This window comes from Patagioenas fasciata, chromosome W, assembly GCF_037038585.1.
Source record: "Patagioenas fasciata isolate bPatFas1 chromosome W, bPatFas1.hap1, whole genome shotgun sequence".
In the NCBI taxonomy this organism is placed as follows: domain Eukaryota; kingdom Metazoa; phylum Chordata; class Aves; order Columbiformes; family Columbidae; genus Patagioenas; species Patagioenas fasciata.
Window position 1 is genome coordinate 240,255 of NC_092559.1, and position 19,464 is coordinate 259,718.

The following is a 19,464-nucleotide window of genomic DNA, read 5'->3' on the forward strand; positions in this document are numbered from 1 at the left end:
CTTGGGTTACATGCACCAAATCAGAAACTGATTACTAAAAATATGCATCTTTATTCAAATAAGGTTCTCTCTGAACTTCAAGTGTCAATTTACATTAGACAGAAAAACATATGCAAATGTCAGCTGTTTGAATTAAAAAACAGTAGACAGTCTTTGCTGTTACAGTAATCAATGCATTGATAAATGTCAGACTTTCTTGAAACAAGAAGTTAGGTAATTTACAAATCGTATTGTGAATGTTACTTTTAAGAGATTCACACGTGACTATGTATTTAACATACTCCAACCAGTACAATGAGATTCTCCTGTCACTGCCAAATATTTGCTACTTATGATCCACACTTCAAATACAATTACCAGACTTGTTCTCACCCGTACTGTCAAACTGGATTCCACGTTGTCTTCTCCTTCTAGTCTGAAACCTTACTTGGTAAGAACCAAACGCACTGACAGTGTTGACAGAACCTTCTGGTATCCAGCCGTGACAGGAGGCTACACTGACTGACAAATACTATTTCAAGTCCAAATCTGTTGCTCTCACTTCGAGAGCACGCGGGGCAGGATTTGAGCTGGGCAGTTGGGAGGTTTCCTTTGATCCAGTGAGTGACCGGGCAGTTAGGAAAGTTCCAGGACTGTGAAATGAAGCATGAAGCAAAGTTACCACTTTTTGGAGGTTACACTTTAGACCTTCTGCTCCCCAGTGCAAGCGTTTCCCTGCTGCACACAGGAGACGTCTCGGATCTATGAGCGGCACGGGCACACAAGCCGAGCCTCACACTGGAGATAAAACGGCAGGTTCGAGTTTCCCCCACACACCGTTCCCAGCCTTCGCTTCTTTCTAACAACAGACACAAGAGTACGGGCTGCTCCAGCTTTAAAACCGAGTTACATTTGATAAATTCACAACAACAGAAAATACAGGGTTCCTCCAGTTGACAGGTTAGAGCTGTTCCTCGTTGTGACAGATAAACGCACCTAGTTATCAAAATATCAAAACGTACAAAGGGTCTTGCGAAGGCCGTGGGACGCAGGGCGCTCCGCGCAGCTCCTGCACTGACGCAGGGAGGCTCGCGGCTGAAAGGAAAACACTGCGTGTGTTCACAATAATTTAAGAAAAATGCAGTAAGTGCAGTGAGAAGGGTCGGGGGTGAACAGCTTAGACTCAAGGCACCTGTAAGTATTTGCTGGTTTTGAAAGAACTGAGTGAATCAATTCCTGTGTGTTATTCTGGCTTATCTGAAAAGTGATTTTGCATTGTTTTACCCCATTTATCCAGCAAGATCAGCTCGAGGCAGCAGTTTCTCCAATTAGTACAGCAAAAATCTTCTCAGATTCTCACACTGTGGCTGTGTAAACAGGTGTGTGGGTAGCATCACTGCAGTGATACTGCGCAGACATCTGCTTTTGGACACTGTATTTTAAGTAACAAAATATATTGCATAGATCTATGGTTTCTCCAGACCGACAGGACACGGCTGCCGTGCTCTCCACCGCAGCGGGCTCGGCAGCGCGGGCCGCGCTCCAGCAGCGGGTGCAGGAGTGCAGTGATCGAACACCAGATGCCAAATAACTTTTGCAGATTCAGCCAAACAGATTAATAACTAAAAGTGAAGTATCCTGATGCATTTGTGTATTTTATAGAGCTTTTAAAAATGGAATACCCCTATTCTAACACTACACACAAACAACTCAAGGACAAAGTTACAACAGGTAAGTAAATAAGGCAAAATGAATTCATTTCACATTCCTAACGTGGGTTATCTGCTTTGTTTCTTTCCTGAAGCAAACGTTCACCTGACAGACGGTATCAAACACACACGTTCAGGCTCATGATTTTGATATCAAAGCAGGAACTGACACACAACACTGGTTCTGCAACACCTGCTGGATTAAGAACCGTGTCTGAAGCAACAGCCCATGAGAAAACAGGTTCACATTCAACACCTCTAGTTCAGAATACCTGCCATGTCAAGAGTTAAACTGAAGCATCTGAATTGATACACTAAAGACAGCTTTATAAAAGTAAAGACATATTCACACACTGAACATATCCTTTAAAAAAACAGATTTGAACAGGTACAAAGCAATTACATCTTTGCTGAAAAAGTTCCAAAAATCTACAAACAAAATGACAGATAGACTCGAAACTACAAAAAAGAAACAGTCCTACAGTATACTTGAAGAAACTACTTTATCATGTTTTTTCTCACTGTCTTAAACCAAACCCCAAACTAAGTGGAGAGGCCTTTGCCTGTTCTGTATAGATTGTTTTCTGTGTCAGCCAGACTGTTACAGGTCTGCCTCTGTGTGCACACATTCACAAGTGGTTAAATCTGTATTTCACAAAGAGTTAGAATTAACTAAATAATCCTTAAACTGTTCTAAGTGGTAAAGAAACGAAATGTTTATAACAAAGTTTTACTCCCGCCAAAAACTATTAAAGAGCAACTGGTTTGGGCTTCGTTGTCCCTTCGCTTGCCTTTTTTGTCCTCTTTACATCAAGCGACGTGTCAGGACACTTGGTGCCGAGCTTTCTGCACAGACCGTCCCCCTGCAACTCCCGTTACAAACAACCAGAGCTGGGTGTTCCAGTTCCCTCCTCCGGGATCCCAACAAAAGAGGAGGAACACGGCATTTGGTTCAGCATCTATGGGCAGGTCAGCTGAGAACACGGACCCAGACAGGGCCCACGGTCCCCTCTACCATGTGCTCCCCACTCTGCTTCTAACTTCAGCATTAACTGTTTAAATGGGAACTCATTTTGTCTATCACAATTCAATAATTTACAATATTGAAGTATATCGAACACTAAAATCTCCCCCATTTACACAAGCGTATAATTTTCCGTGCATACATACTGCTGTCATGTACACACAAAAGGAACAGGCCATCAAAAGAACTTTTTGGCTGCTGCTTCTTGTTGGCTCCTGGAAGAAAAAGCAGAAGAGAATTCATTAAGAACTTACAGCACAAAAATACCTAATTGGTTTAAACAAATAAATACTGCATGTATTTGGGGTTAAAAGATTTCATTCCCTGTCGGCAGAGGCTTAGGAAAATCAAACATACATCGTATCACGAGAACAGGATATATTTTTTCTGTTTACACAGACACTGGTAACACCCCTATGGTTCCAATTCTGCATCAGAAGCCAGGAACTGTGAAAGAACTCTCAAACTCATTTGTGAAACACTTCAGCTAAAATATTCTAAAGCTTCCCAGAATCTGATTGGCCTTCAGACCATCATAGCAGAGGAGACACGCAACCACGCAGAGGAAGAATTTACTTGACACGGGATTTCCTTTTCCCCGGCACAGAACACATTAGTATTTCTCTTGGTGGATCCAGACACTCCGGAACAACCACGCACAGGCACTGGAGTTACAAGGGCACCGAAAACAGCTGGAAGGGACCAGCTCCTCATTTGCCTTGGAAACAGCCTCTGCAGCTGATGGCATAAAGCGACTTGCATAAGGAACGCGCTCCCTCCGCTCTTCCGAGGAGAAGACCCACAAAAAAGTCAGTGCTATCAGCAGCATTTGTCTTATATTGATACTAGTTATTCCTCCATAGAGGTAGCAAGCAGCGTTTGCCCTTTGAAGGGCAATGCAGCTATTTCAGTCCCTATTCCTTGTCCTGAGTCGTGTGTGTGAGACACAGAGAACAGAGAAAACATCCCAGTTAGTTTAGGGGGGAAAAGCTTCCAGAGAGTGTCAATGTCGTATGTAGGAGAGAGATGAAGGGGTGTGCTTTGTGAATAAAGCTCACTGAGAAATCTGCAAGGTGAAATAAGTAGCTTGTAGGTACATGTTGCAGAAACAACAATTTTTTTAAAAGCATCAAATCGCATCAGATTTTGTTGAGATATTAATAAACTTCACTAAGTCCAGCAGAAGACCCCAGGATGGTGCTCAAGAGCTGCAGTACGTGCTTCGGGAGAGCAGAGGGGACTGGCTTGTTCACGGGGGACAAACAAAGGCCCGAGGGCTCCACAGCAGCTGTGTGATGCACACAAGGTGTTGCTGAGGAGACGGGGACAGCTGCTTTACATCACAACAGAGACACAGCAGTCAAAGTCACACAGGGCAGGTTCCCGCCACACAGACCATCGGGGTGGGAGGAGAATAAAAAACATTATGATAATTAAACATTTCCAATAGGGTCCACAGCAGTGGTAAATTTTCCATTCTTGGAGGCTCTGACCAGCCTGAACACCAAACAACGGGGGCAGAACTCACTGCCAGCTCTGCTCTAAGCAGAAGGTTGAACCAGAGACCTCCCGAGGTCTCTTCCAATCCGAACGACTGTGTGTGTCAAAGAAGATTAAGATAATCATACCACTGCAATTGCATTTCTGGTCAGAGGTTTAAAATCATTCACACTGTTGTCTTTAAACAAACATACTTACCTATACATGATATAACCAATGAATAACACTGTTTGCACTGCTACGAATATGAAGAAGTGCACTGTAGATAAGCACGATGGAAACGGTGGCAAGTCCGGACACTTTGATTTCTCACTAGATGGCTAAAAAAAGAAGCAAAAAAAATATCTGAGAAAAAAGCATACAAGACATGCCATCAAACAGCTGTTACGTGTACGGAACAAAACAAGGGCTTCGGGACATGGTCTAAAAACTGGAACAAGCAGGAAACAGACAGAAATGACACTACTCTGAAAAATCATCATCTTACTCCCCATGGCATTTTCCCTTTTATGTTTCCCAGATAAACTGACTGGTGTTCGTTTGAGGGCTACAGGGGAAAGAATAAAGCTTTGGTAAATTGACCCAGAAATCAATAACTTCATATGGCATCATAAGCTAATTCAGCTTAATTGTTGCCTATGCTAGACTAAGGTGCTCCTCAGCATGAACACGGCCATGTTCCACACTAAGGCCTTAAGCAGAGCCTGCCTGAGCTTCCCCTGGTTAAAGCTCTCCCTTGCGTGCAGAAGCAAGAGAATCTCCTCTGTACAGAGCTGCTGAGCAGTGGTGCAGACAGGAGAAAAGCACCCAGAAAACCTAATTGCTTGACCTTGTTTCCACTGGAAATTAGACCAAAAAATCATGCTCTTTGTGCAAAACTTCTCATCAAGACACAGATCATGCAGTTAGGTCAAGGCAGTGCAGTTTTAGTGAAGCAGCTTAATGAAGGATTAATTGCTCCATAAACTGCACGCTGGCTCATCCCAGCATTTCAGCAACAGCCAAATAAAGAAGTGTTACGGTCACGCTTTACAGCGGCAGCACGTGATTTACCACGTTTCGTTGCACCAAGTGCTCGATGTCCCTCTTCACGCCGTGAAGGTGTTCCTTGAGGTCACTGAAGTGCTGGGCTGTCTCGTAGACCGCTGCCGCAGAGCCAGGGTGCTGAGCTCCGCTCACCAGCCTCAGCGTATCAGCCACGGAGCTTCTGAAACCAGGCAAGACCAGAACACCCTTCAGCACAGAAAAGCTTTTCCAAACAGCAATCCCAGACACCTCTGAGGCCACTAAAGTTAGTTTGAAATACACAGAAAAGGCAGAAAACATTTTTCCTAGCTTCCAAGAATGCCCTATTGAGAAATAATTCCTCAATCAAACTATGGTTTAGAAGCGTTTAATCCTGCAGAAGCGTCGATCTGTGCAGCGCACCCCCTCCGGAAGGCGGGCTGAGAACGGGGCTGGCCAACGCGCCGCCGCCAGACGTCTGCTCCACAAAGACAAGCGTTTTATCGAGGCTCTCGCCGAAGCTTTAGGATAAGCAGAGTTTAACGCAATCTTTGAAGAAACCCGAAAGCTGTTTGAGAAATAAATAAATAAAAGCAGTCATGTAAGAAATGAAAATAAAGATGAGGCTTTAGGGATAAGGAAAGATTTAGATACATCCATGTTTCACGATTATCATTTATAGGAGAAACTCATTTCCCGTATGCGTTGTCATAATATTGTCTTCATGTGAATTCATTTTGCTTCTACAACAAATCAAATTAAATCCGTAAAAAAGTTGAGGTTCCATAACTAATTTTGTTTGAGGTAAATCAGTCAATGAGGGAAAAATACTTAATCTCTAATCAATATGTTTATATAATTTTCCCCTACTGTGATGTCTCTTTTCAGTTCCAAAGAGGATTATTCTACGGCTGAAATATTTATCATGTGAATGGTAATCTCTTCATTATTAATAGAATAAACAATCAAATATATGTCTTTGGATTTCTCTTTAATTTACTTAAAACTTCACATTTTGTTCAGACAAGAGCTTAGTTCGGTGCCCATGGGCCGGCCCGAGCCCAACGCCGTCCCACCCCAGCCCCAACACCTCCCACCTCAGCCTTCACACCAGAGAAAAACGGCTTGGACACTGCTCACTGGGTCACCCGCTAGCAAAAACAACCGTGTCTGCAGGTGTCATACAAACTCACATTGCTGGTTTTTAAACAGCTCATATTCACTGTGAAAATGGCAAGTTAAGCATCAAAACTTAAATATTTACAAATAATCTTCATATAAAGATGATGCCCATCTCTCAGCTTTGCATCAATTGCTGTTCATACCATTAAAATTTAAAAAAACACAGAACTAAAAATACAATTAAAAATCAACAACAACAACAAACCACAACCAAGCAAAACAAACAAAAAAAATTGCACCCCAAAGCCACAACCAAACACAAATGGGAGGACAGAAACCGGCCAGGTTCGGTTCGCACCTGCTCGGAGGCCGCGGGCCGGCGCTCCGCCAGCACAAGCCGCGAGCGCAGCGACGCTGCCACAGCCGCCCCTGCCCCGCTGCGAGACCTGCGCAGCGCGTCCAACCACCTGGAGCAGCCGCGCGCTACGGCAAAGCCACACGCCGAACCAACCTACGTGGTCATTTCACATTGCAGACGCCACTTTAACAGAGGCATCTAGTAATTATGGTCCCTACTAAATGCTGAATTAACAGTATATTTTTATACACTACCAGTTCTTCTTAAAAATAGCCCTTTAGCACACAAACCAATTTAACACACACGACTACCAGCGTCCTGCACGCTTCTCACTTAAACAAATGCACCAACGTCTCACTTTCAATAACCAAAAGCTCCAAGAATTTGCCCTTTCCCGTCACCTTTGCAAAAGCCTGTTCCCACATCTCGACAGAACTCCTCGCGTTTACCTCACAGGCTTTTCTGAATACTGCAACGGTCATCAGGAGGGGTTACCAAAACCAGCGGTGCTTCTCTAAGGCACGGCCAACAAAACTAATCCAAGCAGCTCTCACCTCCTTTCATTCTACATTGGTGGCTTGGAACTGATACAAAACGAATGCCAAAAACCCTTCAACTGTCCTAACAAATTAGCATATATGTTACCCAGAAGTTATTTTATATTTCTGTATTGTCATTGTATAGGTTAAAGTAAATAGACCAATACTAACTAAGATAATTGAATTAGGGTTGTAATAGCCTATTTTAGAACACTTTTCTTAAATAACACAAGCAACCACCACCATGCCCAGCGCCCAATCAATGTTGACAGCAATTCTGCGTACCCACATCCACCATGTTCATCTGGCCTCACTATTCCCAGCGCTGGGACACAAACGCGACGCTCGTGTTGTTCCTCTCCTTCCTAATCCCCCCATCCCTGTGGAATTACCCGAAATCCGCCCGCCCGCCTTCCCCAGACCGACCCCTGCTTGCTACGAGCGAAGAACTTCCCTAAGTGGATACGGTCTGTAGCAAATTTAATTTACGTTTACTTGTGCATGAACAATACTGTGCTGAGAGTTTCTATTGTATGAACACAAGATTCTCCTGTAATCAGATGATTAAGAAATCCACAAATCTTGACAAGAAAATTACTTAGTAAGTCCTTTTCCTCCGGGATGACAAGCAACGCAACAGCGGGCTGTTCATTTCTATCTATAAATAAAACATCTATTTAATCTAAGATAAATACTAAGACAATGTTACGCAAACTCATACCTAATAAATAGTCACTAAAGGGGCAGACTGGCAACATTAACAAGAAAATCTAATTTGCTTGTAAGGTATAAAGATTTGTCAAGAATATTAACATAAAAGCTTTTGTAGCAGAACAAGTGCAAAAATGGAAGCACTAATCTTCATTCTACAAAAAACTGACCTACTTAGATAAACCGCAAGAGCTGCCCTTGAACTAATACAGGAAAAGCCACAACTGTAGGAATTGGTTTTCACCTTTTTCTAAACCCAAGATAAGGAATGAAGGGTTAAACCAGCGTTAAGCCATTCCTGCTAAAGCCAGCAACTGGAAAACGTCTTAGGAGGAGCACAGCGACATCCCTATCAAATGCAGGAACTTCTCAAACCCATTTCAGCACTGCAGCACCTTCAAGGTAAGATTCTTACTTCATTTGGTATCGTACTTTGAAAAGGTACGGCTACCACCCAATCGATTTTAAAAACTGCAACTTCAAAAGCAAACCTTTAATCACTTGGGAACCTGCAAGAGTCTGCAGACACACAGGTGTCCCGAGGAAGCCCAGCAGCACAGGCCTCTGACCACAGGACAGGCCACCCAACAGCCCCGGTTCCACTGACCTACACGAATCCAAGGTCACTGAAATGATCTACACAACACATCGGCACATGAAGAAACCCAACACACCTGTCTTCACTATGCAGTGTGAGTGCACAGTGCATTCCCCCCTTTCTTTTTCCTCATCTCCCCTCGAGTGCCGTATGACAACGTCTTGGCACCCAACAAACCACAGAGTCTTCAGTCACAGTTGGGTTTGCAGTGTCTCCAAGGCTGCAAAACCTTCCTGGGCAAACAACCTACTGCAGCGTTCAAGGACCCTCACAAGCTTCTCTTCACATGTCTACATAGAAATTCCTGTATTTAACTGGACATCCATTGCCCTCCATTCTGTCCCTGCGTACTGGTAACAAGAGTCTGTCTCTAGCACCCTCACCACCTCCAAAATCAGGTATTTATACCTGCGTGATCCCAGCTCCCTCAGCCTCTCCTCCTACAGCAAATTCTCCACCCTTTAACCATTTTCACAATCCCGCACTCATCTCCCTCCAGTACATCCCTGTCCCTGCGGCACTGGGGAGCCCAGGACGGGACACAGGGCTCCAGACGTGGTGTCACCAGTGCTGCACAGAGGGGGAACCGTGTCCCTGGACCCCGACCTGCTCTGCACACCACAGCCCGGGACATGAGGTTCAGGCCATGACAGGACATCAAATACCTTCCAGCTCTGGCCCCTGTTTTAACCCATCAGGAAGCAAGGCGCTCAAGCCCTGCTCCTACCGATTAGAAAACAAACAGTACTTTACAATGGAAATGAAAAAACAACAAAAAAAAGACTTGTACACACTGAAATTCTGAGAGACTTCACATAGCACTGTGTACAGTTTTTGTTATATGCAAATGAGTAACACTAGTACAGCACTATGGAGCAATAATCAACATACGAGCTTTAGGCAGTCCTAGCAAAACCAGGCAAAAAACCTCCAAGACAAAACATATGTCTATATTGAAGAAAGAAGTGAACTACTTAAATTAGCAATAAATCTCAACAACTCTTATTACACGCACAGACACTTTCATTTGTACAGAACTAATTCACAGAATTATTTACATGCCTTAACAGGTTGTTTACACTAAAAAACTCCCTAAAATAGATCTAATATTATATAAATATAATACTACAGATTTTATTAATAATATTACATGAAGAACTCATGCAATCTTTCTATCAGGAGTAGACTGAGTGTAATGACAGATACTCCACCTGTTTTTTTTCAGGGTCACTAGACATAAACCAAAGGCATGTATGCCCACATTGTTACAAATACTCCAAAATCAGAGCGACAAGTTTCCATGCGGTAGCGGGTTATCACGTTAGCAGAAATGAATTGTTTTCAGAAGGACCGGACCCACCTGTTGAAGTGGAATCTCATTATTTAAAAAAAGAAAAGGAATAAAAAGGCAAACTAGGTGGCTTAGCCACCCTAGGGACAGGAACTTTATTACAGAAACTGAATGTATGGAGAGAGCCATCAGTACGGAACTGACGGAGAAACTTCAGGTTTGTCAATATTCTCCTACTAAAATAATAAATAGGATTTTAAAAGTGGAAAAAAACCACAGCCTTAATACTTAGAAAGCATTTACCTTATTTCATTCACTTGTCTAACGACCTCTTCTTGAGTCCTCACAACCGTCTCCATGTCTTGCTGGGAAACCTGGAGGGGACGGGGGAAGTAGTGAGGAGGAAATACCAGCACACCTTGGGAAAAGCGATTGATCAGCTGCTGAAATCAGGCCATCAGTCACCACGGGGTCTCTGTAACTTACCTGTCCTGGGTGGCCCGGCAAGGCAGCTCCTCTCTTAGCGATCTCCTCTGTGAGCGCAGACACGTATCTCCTCTGCTCGTCCAGAATCATGTCCAACTGCCTATTAAGCTGTTTGATTTCAAGATGAATCCGATTCTGCCCCTCAAAGATTTGCCGCAGTTCACGATCACTTACAGTTTCAAAAAGATCATCCGCTGGTAAGAAAAAAGCACAGGCAGTTCTTATATATACACATACCTCATTAGTTGTATTATATAATTACACCATTTTTCTTGCACCCTTGAAGTTTCCACACAGATACACTTTTTTCCCCCCGTAATTTCATGTATTTGGTGTTTACCCATCGCCAAGGCCATGGCAAAGTTCACCCGAACGTGGTCCAAACCACCACATCCAAACCCGGGCTCCACCTTGGAGCTCCAGTCCCAGTACTCCGGTAACACACAATGCAAAATGGAAACGAGGTATGTTATCACCAGAAGGCAGCTATCCCTGCATAAGCCAGCGCTGTGTTACCGACCCTCCTCCGGAAGAGATTTGCAGGTATTAAGTGACAGTGACTTTTCAGCAAAAGTAAGCTTTAAAAAGTGGCTCGAAGCAGAGAGCTGACTGTACATTGAGGGAGCTCTCCCGCAGCTTCAGGAACAGCAGGAAGAGAAAAGTCCAGAAGACTCTGTCCAAACAGATCAGTTCTGATCAATGGAAGGCTGTTCAAAAACACGGGTGGAGTTCAAATGGTGTAGGATTTTCAGAACAGTCATCACTTATCACCATGCAAAAAAGATCACAACCTGAAATTTCAGGTTGAGATGCCTGAAGTACATTCCCAATCTGTGTGCATTCAGACACAGCTCGTTCACTCCACGAGAGCAGGAAACAGACTGGCTTCCGCTATATTGTCAACCAGCAACTCTTTTTTTGCCCAGCCCTAAGAAAAATAACAATAAAAACAAACAAACAAACAACCCCCACAGAAACAAATAAACCCACTAAAAAAACAACACAAGCAAACAAACAAAACCCCCACCATGTTCCAAAGCAGAACACAGCGGACTTCAGTTAAAAACCTCAAAAAAGTGGGCAAGAGTCAGTACTATAATTTTCCTCAATTAAATATAATTTGAAGGCAGTGCAAAAAACACAGTTCAGTCTGAAATACCTTCAAACAAGTACCTGCTGCGAACTGCAGACGCGCGGTACCAATAGCAGAAACAGCAATTCTGGCTTACGTGCCAAACCTACATTTCGTATCAGCAGCTAAAAATGTAAAAATGAAGGCCACGGGTTCCAAGAACATCAAGCCATAAATTTGTTACTAGCCAGCCCAAAGACCAACCCCAAAGGCCAGCCGGTACTGCGGCTGCTAGAACTCAGTCCGTGCCCAGTGTCAGGCAAGCATTAGAACACTTCTCCGAGCAGGTACATGTTCCAGTGTGTCCACCAGCCCATCTTCAACAACCATCCATAGAACAAGGTGGAAAAAGAGCATGTTATGTATGTGCAGAAACAGACCAAAAAGATCATCTTTCAAATACACCGCCAAATAACCAAGGCCGTGCTTCCCTAACCATCACTTTAGGGAGGGAGGCACGACCTCCTCTCCTGCTGTTCCATACAGATTCTCATGGCTGCCATTCGTTTCCATTCGTTTGTTTTGTTCTCGATTCAGGCACAACAAAAGTGACTTCGTATTTCAGAAAACACTTTGCAAACAAATAACCAAAACCCTTAAATCAAGTAAATAACATCAGCAGCAGCCCAGTAAGACCAGACGGAGCATCGGGCAGCAGTTCCACACGATTTCTGTCCTCGACAACACACAGAAACAACAAAGAAAACACACCCCCACACCATGAAGCACACACCAGCCCAGCAGAAAGCCGCCACACAGAAACAACTTGCCTGGCTGTCCTTGCACATCAGGATGTTCCTTTTGAAATTCTTCTTTCTTCTTATCCAATTCTTGTTGAAACTGTTCAAACTCTTCTTGATACTTCTCCTTGTCTTTCTGGGGAATCTCTGCATCTGGTGTTGGCTTTAAAACATTATCAAAGGGGGGAAGAGATTTTTTCATGTTCTCCACCACTCCTATTTAATTTATTCTCCAGCAAGGCTGGTCAGATTTCAGATTTGAAGACATAACACAGTTAATGCAGCACATTAATATACGAAGTTGAAGTGAGGAACCAGACACTCCTATGGAAACCCATCGCTTTTTCCTGATACTTTCTGCGATTACAAAGAAATCAAGATTTATAGGGACAGATGCCCTTTAGCAGTACAGAAGTGTTTAGGGGTATGGAAAGCTGAGATCAAGAATAGATTATTTGGCCACTTTCCAAGCAAAGTACACTTTTTAGTTTGTTTTCTCTGCAGGTTTTGTTTTAGCATCATTATTTTTGTTGATTCAGTGTTGCTTGAAGAATTCTGGTCTTGAAAATGTTAATTAAAATATTACTGAAACATTACAGTGTTAGTATAAAACAGACAACAGCACAGCTACATGCCAAAATCCTCAAACAGGGATGATGAGTATGACTTTAGAGGAAATGATAATGTATTTTACTAATTACGTATAAAGATGCTTACTGCTTCCTTCCCAGGCTCAGTCAACTGGAAGGTCAGAAAGGACAGGACATCGTGATCATCTGTATTCAACAAACAGAATGCAAAACGACTGTTAATCGCTGCTCCCACGCGTCACAAAGCCCAGCACCTCACCAGCCACCCCATGCTTGCACAGGACCTGCGGCAACGGGACCCTCCCAGAGTACCCCCAGGAGGAACGAGACCGCACGATGTCTGCCAGGACAAACCCAAAGGCCTTCTGCTCCAGCCAGGAAAAGGCCTAAGCACATCAGTAATTTGGGAATGGGAGACAACTAATTACAGCATCGTGATCAAAAAATCAGTGTATGGGTCAACAGTAGCAGCCAGGACACCTCTCTCGCAAGGCCTGCCAGCCTGCACGCCATTTGTCACCATTGTAACATTTGCTACCTGCAAGTCCCCCTGTTGCTGCAGATATTCCAAAATAGCCTTGTGATGGCAACACCATTTCTTCCACTTTTGCACAAAACTCGTAGTCCTCTTTATCCGGAGTAAAGCCATTGTTAATCAATACCTAAAAGGATAAACACTTATAATTTCTATCCTACAAATCTATTTGTATTAATTGCTTTGTCAGTTCACAGTCACAAATGCAACTTATCAAGTAACTTGGCAGCAGATATTAGAAACCAAAAATTATTTCTTTTCTGAAATACACTTTTTACAAAGAAAATGCATAAGCTTTCTATTTTAAAAAGGAAAAAGACATGTGAATCAAAGTTCAGCATGAACAAAATTTGACATTTCCTATTCATTAACTAAGAGGACATACCACATTAAAATTCATATATGTATATATAAATGTATTAATTTCGGTTTAAAGAAGCAGCAAGACAAACGAGAGTGTGGACAGGAACCTGTGGGGAAAGGGATACCATCAGGAGAGATGAAGGCAACCCCATGGTGGTGCGGCACTGCCCAAGGCTGCTGTGGGAGCATCACACTGAGGTTCAGGAGCACACCTGAAACGCTTGTGCACAAACACACACCAGGTGAGAAACAAACTGGAAGCACCGGTCCACTCCCAGAGCTACGGCACCACTGGTATCAGCGAGACCGGGTGAAACGGGCCCCACAGCCGGAGCTGGGACGGAGGGACAGGCAGGGCGGAGAGGGGGCTTTCAGCGCTACATCAGGGTACAAGGTGCACTCACGTTTACTTTTAGAGAACCTGTCACTACAAAACAACAGCTCAACACCTTCGAGAATATTGGAATTAGCATACGGGGTCTTGGGGTTTGCAAATACTTGCAACAATCTCATACTCAAAAAAGCTGAGAAACATCAGTAATTACGTTATTTCAGAGTACTTACAGTCAATGTTTTCTGATAGTAAGTTATCTTTACTCGAACAGGATAGGGCTTGTTACGGAAGTCCCTCTGACACGATGCCAGCGCTTGCGTGGAACCATCGCTATGCAAGAAGACAATCACATAAAACCGTATGTTATGGTTTATCAGCTACGACAAGAAGGCATCCATGTATCACTGAGCAACATCCTGACAGCTTTTTCAATAGGTGAGTTTTTCAAAAGCTGTCCCACAACTGCAATGAGCTTCTCTGAACTCTGGGATCAACAGCACCAGATGCTTTACATAGGACACAATACACAGAACACAGTAATGGAGAATCTGTTGTTAAGATACATTCCCGCAGCTGCGAACCGCGATAGAGATAAGCTATATTCTGCACTGTACCAGCCCAGCCAGACAGCTTCCTCTCAGAGAACCCAAAAATGTCAGTTGTGCTGTTGGCAATAAACAATCAGAAGCCAAAATTAAACCTATTAACTTGAGTAATTGGCAATTAGCTTTCAGTTAATCACCTCTGTCAGTTACTAGCTGTGTGTGGAAGGAACCCACAAGCCACGAAGAGGTAGAAGTCGGTACCTCCATTATCGGACTTCACCCACCCCAAAGGGCACGTGCCATTTAAACAGCCACCAGTTGCCAATCTGGGTGCTGCCAAACCAGCATTTTAACAAATTTTAAAAACCTCCATTGAAAAGGAAACAAAGTTTCCTATGAAAGAAACTTTTATAATGTTTCTCAAAGGGCTTCATGTAACATTTCATCATTCAAAAGAAAACATTCACCAATAATATTGAAAACACACTTACTTCTGATGATCATACTGAAGTTTCCCATTGTTGCCTACAACAATCACTCCAGGATTGTTTTTCTAGAAAAAGAAAAAGCAAACAAATGGAAGTTAAATTTGAAGTGAAACACAAATAACACCTCTGATAGCCCTTCAATACAGCCCCTGAGGTCACTGCACTGCAGACACATCAGGGGCTTTCACTCTTCCTGCACGTCAGGATTACACAAGCACAATGCCTGAGGAGCACCGTGCCACGCTTCACAACACACGGCTACGCTCTGCACAGCCAGCCGTGAAAACACACACGGCAAGGTCCTGCGTACACCACCAATCACCATCATCTGGCAAATACGGAAACGTAAAACCCAAGGATAGCAGAGATTAATGTGTAGTGAAGATAGAGATCTTGAAACTAATGCATGACCCAATACATCCAACTTTGACTACATAACACTGGGAAAAAGATCCAAACAAACACTATGTTAACACCCCACTGACCTTGTCACGGTAACTAAAAAACCTCAGGAACTATCTGCCAGAGACTAAACAAAGGCTGTTGAACACATCCCCAGGTATTCAACTGCTAGAGGATGAGAAGAAGCTGAACTGATAATGGCAGAACAGATTCACAGCTCACAGTTTACAGCTGCTATTCCAGTTGCCTCCAGGAGCTTATGAAGCCAACTCCAGTTTTCACAAGAGCACAAGATTCCAGAGTTAATCTCCCTTCCCTCTCTAACAGTTCAACATCATCTCTCAAAGTGTTCTGGCTTTGGCTGGAACAGAGTTAAATTTCTTCACGGTAAATTGTATGAGGCTATGTGTTTGCATTTATCACTGAAACTGTGTTGATAATGCGGTGACGTTTCAGTTACTGCTTACACAGGCTCAAGGCCTTTTCTGCTCCTCAAGTCCCCACCAGCGAGCAGGGGGACACGGGGGAAGCAGCCGAGCCCACCAGCCCCAGGGCACCCAGATCACACAGCACCATGTGCAGCGGTAAAAGGCAGAGGAAGGGGGGGACACTTGTCCCCCCGAGGCACCGTGATGCGAGATGAGCGCTGCTGTCCTGCAGGCAGCTGAGCACCTGCCCCGTGATGGGAAATACAGAATTAATTCCTCGTTTCGCATTGCTGGAGGGTGCAGCTTTTGGTTTACCTATTAAACTGCGTCTCTCAACCCACACGTTTTCTCAGTTTTACCCTTCCGATTTCCTCCCGTCCATCAGGAGGGAGTGAACCAGCAGCTGTGTGGTGCTCAGCTGACACCGCGGTGACCCACAACATACAGGAATGTACAGTCACACTACACAGATTGCCAGCTCTTAAAGGAAAATGAGACTCAGACTTGGAGAATTAAATAACATTCTTCTCTATTCACAGTGGTGGGGTAGGGGGGCCCTGTGTCTCAAAATAACCCAAACAAACAAAAAAACCCCACAAACACACACTATAACCAAACTATCTGCCGCTTTTCCTTCATTACACAGATTTCAACAACAGAACAGCACACCAGCATGCAGAAATACACCAGTGTTTCCACCTCTCAGCAACACAGAAGGCAGAAAAAAGGAAACAAAAGCATTTAAAAATTCTTACTAAGTTGAACAACAATTCTACACCTTGCCTCTGAAGGTCAAAAACAGTGCCTTCAGTCTTTCAACTTTTATATACAATAAAGTTTGCTGTATATTAAAAGCCATCTGTAAGAAAAAAGCTCGTACATCTACAAAAATATACTTCAAATGTACAAAAGCAAGACAAAGTAGCGAAGCAAAAAGAGACAAAACTAACCACAACACACTCAAAGCAGACCTGCTATGTATTGTTAAAGTTTTCCAGTGCTATTCTGGACTGGGAAACAGGAAATTCAAAAAAGCAGCTGTCCCCCCACCTGCTGCGGGATTTCTGCTGCTGAACTGCCCAAGGCAGATTTGTTCTAAGAGCAGGAGCGTCTCTGAGGGCAGGCGCAGGAACCTGTGCTTCCACAGCATCAAGTTTTAGTACAACACGCCTCTCCCAACACACACATCTTCAGATACACCAGACATTCCAAAGTTCAGCTGGTACAGATGTACATGGTACTTTCCCTCCAAACCCAACACATCTCCATGGAGACTCATTACGTGTTACACTTTAACTTAAAAGCTTCAAAAAAATATGTGAAAAAGTAAAGTAAAAATTCTATGGGAGAAAACTTGCTTCTTTTAATTGATCACCTCAAAGTGAAGGGGGGGAGCAGTATGAAAATAACATCCCATTATTTACCACAAAGTTATATGTAAAAAACAGGCAGAAAACTAATTAATAAACTTTGCTAGAAGAGTTTGCTTCCAACTAACCTTTCCATCGTTGTCAAAGGAATCAAAGAAGATTCCAACACCATTCCATTCATCGGCTGCCCCAAAAACCGGTCCTTCCAAGCCTTGCTCCTCCGTAAACCAGATTGCCTATTACAGAAAGTGAGAGTTGTAAGTCAAGATTCAGTTTTTACAGCACGTCTGTTTTTTTGTCAGTTCAATCAAATTCTCAATACCAATCCATCAGCTCCAATGCGGCCTCTTCCTGTAACTCGAAAGGTTACTTCGACTTCCCAATATTCAAATATTGACTTGTTTTTAGTCCACACCGATCCTCTCTGGCTTTTCAGAGATGTTGTTATACGAATCTGATCTGCACTTGGGATGGCATCTGGAAAGCAACAGAACGGCCACTTAAGATACAGAAGTATTGAAAGTGTCAATTAACAAACCTAAGCTCCAAGTTTTCTGGTCTTGTCAACTGGAGAACAGTTTTCAAAGTAACTTTTCGTGGAGTACTCAACCACTCGAGAGGGCAAAACAACAAACCAAGCAACCAACACCACACACATGTATTTTCAACAACTTGATTACCACTGCTTTACACAAGACTTAAAAAGTTTCCATGGGGCCATGAAGTAGAACTTAAATAGAACACTATTCTTGCTGTTAGGATACATACTAAATTAACTTTTTAAAAGTCAGGTTTAGCTTTCTGCTGTATCCCAGCTGACTCTTCACAAATCACAGATTTGTGATCTGCTTATTAAGAACAGGTGTTCTACTTTTCTGTTTAAAAGGATAATATGCATACATTTAGAGTGTTGTATTAAATAACACTTTTTCTTGTGATTATCTGCTTTAAAAAGCAGGAAAAAAAGCTCATCTGTAAGGAGTGTCCTTCCTGTCACTTGTAGCATAATGTCAAATAAGAGTCAAAAAGTAACACTCTGTAACTAACCAGTATAAACTAAATAGAGTCTGTCGGAAAGAAACACACAGCAGAAGTCACCGCAGGGCACCTGACCTGAGGCAGAGCCTTGTGTACATTTAACATCAACACATCATACGAGCGGGGGGCCTGGGGAAGCCTTTTGAGTACATTCTAACCCTTAACGCGCACTCCAGAGGACACATCGACACCAAATGGAGTAAAGCCGTGTTTGCCAAGGCACAACGCGCATTTCAAGCTTTTATGTTGGGAAATTCACGAGGATTTCAGCGCACAGCAGCCCCAGCTGGCCCGGGACACGGGGCCGCGGCTGTGCCCGAGTGACACATCAGCACTGCGCGGAGCCGCCGCAGCGGCGGCCACAGGTGACCCGAGCGCGGGTCACGGCCGGCGGGAGGCCGAGCGGCCGTTGCACCGACACCGCAGCGCGCCCGCGGGCACCGCCGGGCCAGCCCGCAGCGGCGGGAGCCCCGTGGCCCCAGGGACGGGCGGCCCGTCCGGCCCCTCGCACGACCCCCGCCCCTCTCACCGGCTGCGCGGCGGGTCCCGCCGCCCCGGCCTCCTCCGCCGTGCCCCGCGGCGGCCGCTTCCCGCTCCCCTGGAACCGAGGAACACGGCGCCGGCCCGCGCGCACTTACTGCCCGTGTGCACCCAGAACGGCACCGTCCCGTCCGCCTGCACCAGGTGCGGCCCCTTGAAGCTGTACTTGTACTCGAAGCGGCGGTGCGGCGCAGCTGCCGCCGAGCCTTCCGCCGCCGCCGCCTGCCCGACGGCGAGCGGGAGGCGGCCGAGGGCGAGCAGCGCTCCGGCCAGCACAGCCGCGCACAGGCCGCCCCGCCGCGCGCGCGCCGCCATCTTGCAGCGTGGTGCCGGACGCCGGCAGAGCCAACAGGGCGCTGCGTGATTGGCTGAGCGCGGGGGCCGGGCGAAGGGCGAGGCCCAACGGGGAGCCAGCGAGGGCGGGCCCGGGGAGGTGGGGTAGACGTGGCGCTGAGGCGGGGCGGTGGGCGGGGCGGATTGCGGGCGCGTGAGGGGCGCCCCGGAGGGCACGAGACTCGGCGCGCGGCAGCGACGGGGCGGGGCTGCGGCGGAGGGCGGGGCGGGGCGGGGCGCGGCGCGGCGCGCTGTGCGGGCTAGGGTGCGGACTGCGGTGCGGGCTGCGGCGCGGCGCGCTGTG

General features: G+C 45.0%; 1 protein-coding gene across 2 annotated transcripts; it reads right to left on the reverse strand.

Moving 5' to 3' along the window:
• Positions 1–31: 31 nt before the first annotated feature.
• Positions 32–19,164, reverse strand: LOC136114583 (protein ERGIC-53-like). Of its 2 annotated transcripts, XM_065859956.2 has the most exons (14): positions 18,926–19,164; positions 17,572–17,726; positions 17,378–17,485; positions 15,053–15,114; positions 14,247–14,346; positions 13,323–13,446; positions 12,912–12,970; positions 12,225–12,357; positions 10,323–10,516; positions 10,140–10,210; positions 5,266–5,419; positions 4,411–4,532; positions 2,859–2,927; positions 32–632 (listed from the first exon to the last, which is right to left on the reverse strand). In XM_065859956.2, the coding sequence occupies exons 1-13, from the start codon at positions 19,140–19,142 to the stop codon at positions 2,891–2,893; spliced, it is 1,536 nt and encodes a 511-aa protein (XP_065716028.1). In that variant the 5' UTR covers positions 19,143–19,164; the 3' UTR covers positions 32–632; positions 2,859–2,890. The 2 variants fall into 2 exon arrangements, with proteins under 2 accessions (XP_065716028.1, XP_065716027.1); XM_065859955.2 differs by having other exon boundaries at positions 32–2,927.
• Positions 19,165–19,464: the final 300 nt, after the last annotated feature.